Source organism: Oncorhynchus masou, chromosome 16 (genome assembly GCF_036934945.1).
Source record: "Oncorhynchus masou masou isolate Uvic2021 chromosome 16, UVic_Omas_1.1, whole genome shotgun sequence".
Classification (NCBI taxonomy): domain Eukaryota; kingdom Metazoa; phylum Chordata; class Actinopteri; order Salmoniformes; family Salmonidae; genus Oncorhynchus; species Oncorhynchus masou.
The window spans coordinates 17,628,211-17,638,917 of record NC_088227.1 but is presented as its reverse complement, the minus strand read 5'-3'; the positions used below and the strand labels follow the sequence as shown (position 1 = coordinate 17,638,917).

Genomic DNA, 10,707 nt, shown 5'->3' with positions numbered 1-10,707 from the left:
AAATGTATCCCCATTCGCCAATCAAATACCTTCATCGATACCACAAAAAAAAACAGACAAATAAAGCTTTTTTTCTCCAATCTGGCAACCCTCATAAAATCTGACATAGCCTTGTTTTAAATGCATTATGAAAGAAATGGTGTAATGCACACGAAAAAGTGGAGCCTTGTATTAAATGCATTATGAAGAAAATTGTGTAGGCCTACTGTTGCCTACACTAAAAAATACCTGTATCCCAAAGTGTTAAGTGAAAACAAGCATAGAAAACATTATAAGCATTAATAACACCCAACCCATTAATTTGGGGCGGCAGGTAGCCTAGTGGTTAGAGAGTTGGGCCAGTAACCGAAAGGTTGCTGGATGGAATCCTCGAGCTGACAAGTTAAAATCTGTCGTTCTGCCCCTGAACAAGGCATTTAACCCACTGTTCCCTAGTAGGCCGTCATTGTAAATAAGAATTTGTTCATAACTGACTTGCCTAGTTAGATAAAGGTTAATTGTAAAAAAATAAAAATAAAAAAACATATTAAAAAATAAAAAATATATAACTACTGTAATGTGTAATTATTTCGGTGACAACCTGGTTGATGAACAGTATTGGGTTGTTCACACATTTTTTTAAATGTATATTTAAATCAATGTGGGACACATTGTGGGACACACAAAAAAGTGTGTCTGAAATGAATGAAATACCCTAATCCTAGAACAGCTCTAATAACTTTAAAGAGATAGTTCCAAAGTTTGCCCCCCAAAAATGTATTTTCACATGACTGAAGTTGCACAAAAATGTTTGTCTTTTCACACGAATTAAGCCACACAAAAACAAGTCAAAATGTCGGGGAAGAGATTTGTAAACAACTTTACAAGTGAACAAGTCAATCAGTTTCTCCTGGGTCAACATATATAAACAAATTCGAACAATCTGTCCAAACAAATAAAACAACAGACCGTTGCATACAATTAATTTTGTGTTGTGGAATTGTATTATAAAAATGAAATGGAACCTTTAGCGAGACCGTTGCAAAGAAAGCATCAACCTTTATTTTTATTAAAAGAGATATTTTAAATTGTGGTCTGAAAATTGGATATTGATTTAGCACAAGTCTTGAATGGTGAAGTGCACTCTCCTCTCTACTGAAACCTTGGGAAAAAGTACTATTGTACATTTGTCCTTATGAGATAGACATTGGTGACCTTGAACTTTACAAACTACAACAATACAGACTTGTGTATTCTCTAAAATTGTATTTAGTTTAAAAAGGCCTATGAAGATCTAGTGTTAGAATAGTGAAATAAAATAATAATTGTACGTTCTTCATTTCACCCACCATTTCTGCTCTGAGTCATAACATTAAGAATAGATCAGAGTGCACAAGACATGTAAAACAGAATCTCACACATGAAAAGATAACCAACCTTGATTTAATCTAATGAAAAGGAAAAGTCCCAGTATTTATATTTAGTTGTGAATTTGCATGCAGCTGGCAATAGTTTTAGGACAATGGTGAATATGCAGTAAGTTATTGCTTGTGGCTTGGTGTAAATTGGAGTGGAGTGAGGACCATTCATCTGTAATTGCAGGGATATAATCTAAAGAATATTTGAGTCCCCTTTTCCTTTTGTATGTGGAAATACACTGTTTAGATCATCAGTGATAGAAAATCACCATTATTAAATTGAAGGAAAGCCTTATTGGCAATGGCTCTACAACACACTGCCTGATAGGCAGTAAGTGTAACATGAGCTGGTATGTAAATAAGTTAAGTTGGGGGAAGGGTGTGACATTTTAATGCAAACCCACTGGGCAAAAACTGGTTGAATCAATGTTGTTTACACGTCATTTCAACAAAGAAAATCAATGTGATGACATTGAATGAACGTGAAAAACTGAACGGATTTGAAAAAAGTAATCAACCAACGTAAGGGAATTTCGTCATTTTTTCCCACCCAACTTTTCACCTAAATCCAATGACGTGGTGAAATTATTTTTGTATTTCTCATTAAATTCACGGCAGTTGACAACTCAACCAAATGTAAATCAAAATGAAACCTTGATCTGACGTCTGTGCTCGATGGGAAGCATCTCCAAGCTGTTCTCTGTGTCCAAGCCCTTTGATAAGTTTGCTATGTACCAAGCGCAGGGAGCTTGTCCACAACGATCAAGTCATGGAAATACCTGCTGCTTGTTCGTGGACAATGTTTGTGGAAAAATGTAAACATTGAAGCTTCACTTAGGTGCATGCGGAATGGTCACAATCTCGCCTGTGCCCTGTGAACACATTCACTGTATATTGTAGGTCCGTGTCAATTGGAAATAAAATGAAAACTTTGAGGTCAAAGGAGAGGAACCATAAGCCCGGTGGCCTTTCTTTCATAAGATGTGCTGTACATTATAGCCAGATCTATTATCTCCGTCCTTGAGTCTGTTCTAGTGCACCAACGACTACTTGCTATTTGTCCAGGTTTCTCCCTTTTATAAAAACTTGTTTCTAACCTTGGATTAATATATCATTGAGGTTCAATATAAGCTATTGTCAATGTCAGCAGCAATTCCCGGTGGTCCTAATGTTTTGTACACTCAGTGTAGTCGCCAATGGGTCTTCCTCCCTGTATAAAAAAAGAGCATGAGATCCCTTCCTAATCAACAGTGCCATCTGCAGGCTGCTATATTCTATCCATATTTTTGTTCAGCTTCGAAGGCAGTTTGATTATTTTATCCAAAGAGATTCAATCAATTGCAGATAGTGGATTTCCAGATACCGCTTTCAGAAGTGTTTTTGATTTGCACAGCAATTGTAATGGGTGACACTTGAAATGGTTCTGTAAAGAAAAAGGGAAAAGTCTATGCCTTTCAATATGGAAAGTCACATAGGCCTACTCCAGAGTGACCTCAAAATAAACACAAACTATTTTCAGGCCCAGTGCTGTAATAGGGACATTAAAAAAGGACCGATTTGTTGTTGATCACTCTGCATCTCCACCAAATATTATAATTACGACCCCTTTTCATCTGTGTCTCCACTGTGCCTACTGTGTCATGTGACTAACCTGCAGTGCACAGAAATTCCACTCGGATGAGCTATAGTTCCACTGTTCAATTTATGGACCAAAGATCAACATTAAAGACACAACATGTAAGATCGACTGCTGTTTAAGCAAAAGAGAAAAGAAGTGAAAAAAAGAAAAGGAAGATACAGCAAGGTGATAAACTACATGACTAATAAACAATAGACCACAGCATTAAGGCAGTCTGACCAGAGCCTTATGAGTCTGCCTATCTTGATGCTTCCTCCCTTTTTAACTCATTATTGCATAATCTGGTAACTGTACCACATTATGTGCATGTGGTCTCAGCACTTAGTTCCAGCCTAGCTAGTGATTAACTCTGCTCGATTTGATCTATGCTGGTAGTAAGCCTAAGCTCCAGCTGCATTTGCCATTATCAAACCAATAAAAGTTTATAGTTCAGGACATGTGTGATATGAGCCCATGTGATTGTGGAAGTGTTTAATGGAGCTCAGATGAGGACGTGTTAACATGTGTTTGTTGCAGCTAGCAGCAGGCCCAGGCCTAGGGGAGTCCCACAGTCTCTCCTCACCATCTCACCTGAGAGGCCAGTACTGTGACTGTGTGGTAGTGTGACAGCTTATAACTTCTCTGTCTTTGGCAAGAGAGCAGCAGGGGGACAATTTGGAGATGGCCCTTACAGTAAAGTGGTCCTACTTTACAGTAAAGACATTGGTCAAGTAAATCTTGTTGATCAACCAATAGCATTGGTTCTATTCACATTTTTTTTTTTAAACAAGGAATTATTTAAAAAAAATGATTTCCCTAAAGCGAAATAACACCAGTCAATCAAAAGTGGATTTGAATGTTTAGGATAAAGATGCATAGCGACAGAGCAAAAGAGAAGCACGTATACTATTTGATTAGATTTAACTTGTTCTAATTAACACATTAACAGGGGTCATTCATACCTCACTGGCCTATGGTCATCACTTTATGTTAAACAAAAAAAAACACCTTATCTAAGTGATAGTGTTGCTGTCATCAAATAGGCTCGAATATGTAGGTTGGCAAACTGGCAATTGATTGCAGAATAGTGGATGTAAGAAGTAAGCCTAGTATTAACGATCATAGGCCTATACCTTTCAGCCGGGGTGGGCAGTTGATCTCAACATTTATTTTTTATTAATTGTGTTGCGCGTCTACTTTTCTCGGCTGCTCAGCAATTATCCCCCTCTCCCCAACGACACGGAGGCGGCCAGACTGGTTGGTCGACCCGACCACTGGGTGACGCCTGTGGATGAAACACGGAAGAGTTCATTCAAGGAATGAATAGACTGTGGAGAAGCAGGCAGGATAGAAACAGACGGAGCGCGTCGGGATCCTTTCTATTACGACAAAACTTCCTAAAGGAAATGATCCCATGAAAACGAAACAAATGTGTCTCCATATGCGCCTTCGTTGCGTTACTGTGGTTACAAGCTGAGATGTCTGTAAAGAAGAAAGTTAATGGATTCTTTGTCGTTTGGTCTATACTTTCCGCGGTCGGTGAAAAACTCGGTAAGCAAACTAACCGTTGTTAAAGCAACAATGATTTACACGATTACCCAATACTTTTTGTACTACAACCGATGAGATGTAACAGATCTAGTTACCTTACATTCGATTAGAGACATTTATGTATTTAATTCACCATGGTTCTGATCGTTTCACTTTGTACTAGACTTCATTCACTTTTGGTGTGCCTGAGCCACATGGCAGATCAAGGGTTAATAACACTGTGTGGCATGTTCAACAAGCCTCGAATGTTAAGTAGCCTACGTGTGTGATAACTGGGTTGCCAACAGTCAAATGTAACAAGTGTGGGGCATATAACTACAATCAATGTATCTTCTGCATCATACATTTGTTACATATCATTGTTAGGCCACATTGATCGCAACTTAATCATGCAAAACGTTGAGAACTCTGACTCAAATGTAACCAGTCATGTTTTAACAGTTGTCTTTCAAACATTACACTTTGAGCTGTACCTACTATATTAGATGATGAATGTGCAATGATGAACCATTAAGGCCTGTTGACTTTAGTTTAAAAATGCACTCCTATAGATTCATTGATCTCCACACTCTGCTTAAATATTTCAACCTTTCTACTGAGCAGAGACGGTTTGTTTCAACGTTTCCACAGCAAATGCCCTACTCGTATGGGATTGTCAGCAGGCTTCCATGATATTAAATATTCAAATGTGTTGTCAGTTAGGATGTCTTTGAACTATCATGTTGTTGACACGTAGGACAACACACTATACCCGTCAATTGTAATCTAACAATCCTTGAAAAGATACAGTAGGTGGTTTTCACCAGTGACAAACTTGCCATTACATTTACATTTAAGTCATTTAGCAGACGCTCTTATCCAGAGCGACGGAACTGACTGGAGCTGGGTTTATACTAGCTATGATCGTCCTCTCACACCACAGTGACAGCATGGCTCGATTTTCTACTCATGTAACCTTCTAGGCTCATAGTAGGCTACGTGCCATTGGACGCATCTCAATTGCGTACTCCTCGCATCCTCTCACCACCTCCTCAAAACCCATTGGAGGAAAAGGACCTCTGGCTCTCTCATCCAATGGGGTTTTGAGGAGGCGAGAGTATGAAATTGAGATTCTCCCTTAGAAGCTGGGTCATCTTTTTGTGCCTGTGTTCCTGTGGTATTGTCTCTCATTACCAAGGAGGCGCTGCTGGCTCTTGAACAATGAACTGTGGTGTCACGCATGCCTTAGCACTCACAAGCAGTCAGATTTAACGGTCTCCTAAACTATCTGGCTGTCCTTGAGATTCTAATGTTGATCCATGCAGTGAGCAGTTTTAGTCCGATGCATATTATAGTCCAACATAGAGTTGGGGAAGAATTGATTCCAGTCATTGCTTGATGGTGTTTTCCCCCACCGCCTCTACCTGGCATTAGGTTGAGCTTCCCCGTTTGTCACATTGTCTACTTCCACTGCTCCCCCTCTGAGTGTTTGAGGTGAATATTTCATGTTTGTCCCGAGGGCAGTAGTCAGCCAGGTGATCAGGAGAGACGATGTGAGATGCGCTGGCATTTTAAATTGAAATTGCATCATTATATTGCCTGCTACTACTCTATTTTTCATGAGTTTGTTGGTGTTTATCAGTATGCCTAGAGTGAAATAAGGATACACACCGTTTAGGGGGAATTGGCATAGGCGGCGCATCTATAAGGCTAAGCTTCCCCTAAAGTAAATTGAAATGCACAAGTTAGTTAGCCTAATTGGCCTATTCCTGTCTATACAGAAATTAATAGAATGAAGGGCCTCCCGAGTGGCGCGGTGGTCTAAGGTACTGCATTGCAGTGCTAGCTGTGCCACAGAGAACCTGGTTCGAGTCCAGGCTCTGTCGCAGCTGGCTGTGACCGGGAGACCCAAGGGGGGTGCACAATTGGCTCAGGGTCGTCCAGGTTATGGGAGGCTTTGGCCGGCAGGGATGTTCCTGTCCCATCGCGCACTAGTCGACTGCTGTGGTAGGCCAGCGGGCATTGTGTCAAGAAGCAGGGCGGCTTGGCTGGGTTGTGTTTCGGAGGATGCACGGATCTCGACCTTCGCCCCTCCCGAGTCTGTACGGAAGTTGCAACGTTAAAACAGGACTGTAACTACCAATTGGATATCATGAAATTGGGGAGAAAAAGGGGTAAAATAATCAATAAAATTATTTCATCCAAAAATGTTTTTTTATTTTTTATTTTATTCTAAATGCTACACCAGAAAACATGATTTGGATGATCATTAGCTTCTCAAAAAAATACAAATAAAAGCTTATTTTATTGTTTTAAATCGCATAGCCTGTCGGAAGGGCCAGCAATTTGGGCAGCGCTGCGTGGCAAATAGGAAAGAGATGATTGTTGAGTTGCGAATGTCAGTGAAACAGAGGCCCAGCCAGGAATATCGCAATATTTCTAAATACAATTGCTGGAAAACATAGTTTAGGGTTCAAATGTCAGAGGAAGGCCCCAAAAATGGTCAGACTCCAGTCGTCCAAGTCAAAGACTGTTCTCTCTGCTACCGCACGGCAAGCGGTACCGGAGCAACAAGTCGAGGTCCAAAAGGCTCCTTAACAGCTTCTACCCCCAAGCCATAAGACTGCTGAACAATTAATCAAATGGCTCCCTGGACTATTATTTAGTTTAGTTTATTTGCAAATATGATTTGAAATGACTATTGCTGTAAAGAGAAGACAAAGAAAATACTCTAATCTGCTCAACTTAATTGTAAAAACACCAGGAAATCAGCTCTGTGATTTTTTTTTTTAATTTGGGAAATCTTTTCCAAGTATTTCCACGCATAATAGAGAAACGTGATCATATACAAATGTAAGCAAGGTTTGAAATGATTATGTTTTAGTCAAATATCTGTTTGGGTTTCCAAACGAGTGACTTTTAACAGTGTTACGTCAGTGTCTGGATATCTGCCTGTTTGAACGCCAATAACTCAGATAAACATGAAATGACCCAGGGAATCAATAGAACACCACTCAAAGATGCACAAAAACAATGTACCATTGAAAATGGGTGAACCTTTCTTTTTTTTATGTTTCCCACATTTTTGGATTACTAAGCACCTATTGATTTGGAACCATGGAGAGTTACCCGGATGTTGCAAGGAAAACAGGACCTGCCTGCACTATTCCAGCACCATTTCAAATCAAAATCAAATCAAATGTATTTATATAGCCCTTAGTACATCAGCTGATATCTCAAAGTGCTGTACAGAAACCCAGCCTAAAACCCCAAACAGCAAGCAATGCAGGTGTAGAAGCACGGTGGCTAGGAAAAACTCCCCAGAAAGGCCAAAACCTAGAGAGCAACCAGGCTATGTGGGGTGGCCAGTCCTCTTCTGGCTGTGCCGGGTGGAGATTATAACAGAATATGGCCAAGATGTTCAAATGTTCATAAATGACCAGCATGGTCCAATAATAATTAAGCAGAAAAGTTGAACCTGGAGCAGCAGCACGATCAGGTGGACTGGGGACAGCAAGGAGTCATCATGTCAGGTAGTCCTGAGGCATGGTCCTAGGGCTCAGGTCCTCCGAGAGAAAGAAAGAGAGAATTAGAGAGAGCACACTTAAATTCACACAGGACACCGAATAGGACAGGAGAAGTACTCCAGATATAACAAACTGACCCTAGCCCCCCGACACAAACTACTGCAGCATAAATACTGGAGGCTGAGACAGGAGGGGTCAGGAGACACCATTTCAATGTTTCAACATCATCAAACCACCTATGCTTAGTCTAATACCGCAACAACTACACTGAACAAAAATGTAAACGCAACATGCAACAATTTCAAAGATTTTACTGACTTACAGTTCATATAAGGAAATCAGTCAATTGTAATAAATTCATTAGGCCCTAATCTATGGATTTCACATGACTGGGAATACAGATATGCATCTACTGGTCACATATACCATTTTAAAAAGGATAGGGGCGTGGATCAGAACCAGTCAGTATCTGGTGTGACCATTTTCCTTGTGCAGCGTGACACATCTCCTTCACGTAGAGTTGATCAGGCTGTTGATTGTGGCCTGTGGAATGTTGTCCCACTCCTCCTCGATGGCTGTGCGAAGTTGCTGGATATTGGCGGGAACTGGAACACGCTGTCGTACACGTTGATCCAGAGCATCCCAAACATGCTCAATGGGTGAGTATACAGGCCATGGAATAACTGGGACATTTTCAGCTTCCAGGAATTGTGTACAGATCCATGATGCCGTGTATTATCATGCTGAAACATGAGGTGATGGCGGCGGATGAATGGCACAATAATGGGTCTCAGGATCTCTTCATGGTGTCTCTGTGCATTGGCATTGCCATCAATAAAATGCAATTGTGTTTGTTTGTCTGTAGTTTATGCCTGCCCATACCATAACCCCACTGCCACCATGGGGCACTCTGTTCAAAACGTTAACATCAGCAAACTGCTCGACGCCACACACACTGTCTGCCGTCTGCCCGGTACAGTTGAACCGGGATTCATCCGTGAAGAGCACACTCTCCAGCGTGCCGGTGGCCATCGAAGGTGAGCATTTGCCCAAGTCGGTTACGACGCCAAACTGCATTCAGGTCAAGATCCTGATGAGGACTATGAGCACACAGAGCTTCCTTGAGACTGTTTTTTGACAGTTTGTGCAGAAACTCTTTGGTTGTGCAAACTCAGTTTCATCAGCTTTCCGGGTGGCTGGTCTCAGACGATCCCGCAGGTGAAGAAGCCGGATATTGACGTCTTAAGCTGATGTGGTTATACGTGGTCTGCAGTTGGGGCTGGTTGGACGTACTACCAAATTCTCTAAAAAGACGTTGGAAATTAAAATGTAATTATCTGGCAACAGCTCTGGTGGGCATTCCTGCAGTCAGCATGCCGACTGCACACTCCCCCAAACCTTAACATCAGTGGCATTGTGTTGTGTGACAAAACTGCAGTGTGTTTCCCAGAGTCTGTTCTGGACTTTTTGTACAACGCCACTCGTCACTACAAAACAACTTCAATGAGTTTTGAGCTAAAGTATGTAGCGAACGACAGAGCAGCTGAAGAATTGAGTCGATGTGAGTCGTCAAGCTAGCTATAGGCACTGCATAGACATGTTGCCTTGCTATGAATGAGAAATCTCAGGAGCATAAAAAAAGACAGACTGAAACCACCAACACAGGCACTCCATATGAGCGGATCGGAAAATGTCTAGGTCATGTTTGCTGGGGATGCTGTCAAGTGTTTAAAAAAAGTACATCTGGACTAACTGTAATAAAAAAATTTAAACGACAAAAAAGTTCAACCTTAAAACATACAGAAGACAGAGGTTGATTGTTATTGTCCCAAACAAACCACTACATGAAAATACTCTTGAGCTGTTACAGGGCCCACTCTGCCCTTCTCTGTTTACACACCTATGGTCAGTAATGCTCTGTGGCATAGGTGTAGTCTATTTCCTCCTTTACCATTGTGGTAATGATGTCACCGCTCCTGCACCTTCTCCCAGGTGGGTAGCTGCATCCTGTTTTAAAATGTTCCGTCCCGCTGTGCTGTTCGTCCAGCCTCACATCTGGACCTAGATCAGCCTCGGACCACAAAGGCCACTGTGTGTGCCTGCCGCTCCATGGCTTGGGACTGGCCAGACAAGCCAAAGCTCCCATCTTGTTTTTTTTTAAGAGCCTCATTTGTCCACGGGCCTGCTAGTTTGGCTTAAATGTTTTTCCGTTAAATTTGATTTACCTTCCTTAGAAAGAATCTAACTTTAGGGATTCTTATCCACAAGTCAAGTGTTTTTTTTTTAATACATGTTTATTCCTATACAAAATGCTCCACCATCACACAGAACCTACTATTGATGTCTGGACAGTGTTTATGTGCCACATATATCTGAGTTTAAGGGTCCAGTCCAAAAACAAACCCCTAGCCCTTACCTCCTGGCCACTGGTGTTTGTGAGGCTGGTTGGACGTACTGCCAAATTCTCTAAAACGACGTTGGAGACATCTTTTGGTAGAGAAATTAACATTCAATTATTTGGCAACAGCTCTGGTGGACATTCCTGTAGTCAGCATGCCAATTGCACGCAACCTCAAAATTTGAGACATCTGTGGCATTGTGTTGTGTGACAAAGCTGCGCATTTTAGAGTGGCCT

The 10,707-nt window shown here is 41.2% G+C and overlaps 1 protein-coding gene across 1 annotated transcript in view; it reads left to right on the top strand.

Moving 5' to 3' along the window:
* Nucleotides 1-4,155: 4,155 nt before the first annotated feature.
* dcbld1 (discoidin, CUB and LCCL domain containing 1) overlaps nucleotides 4,156-10,707 on the top strand; it is a 41,058-nt gene continuing 34,506 nt past the window's right edge. Inside the window, exon 1 of the mRNA XM_064990973.1 lies at nucleotides 4,156-4,566. Within this exon, the coding sequence (XP_064847045.1) occupies nucleotides 4,494-4,566 (73 nt within the window). The 5' untranslated portion in view covers nucleotides 4,156-4,493. The remainder of the gene's footprint in view (nucleotides 4,567-10,707) is intronic.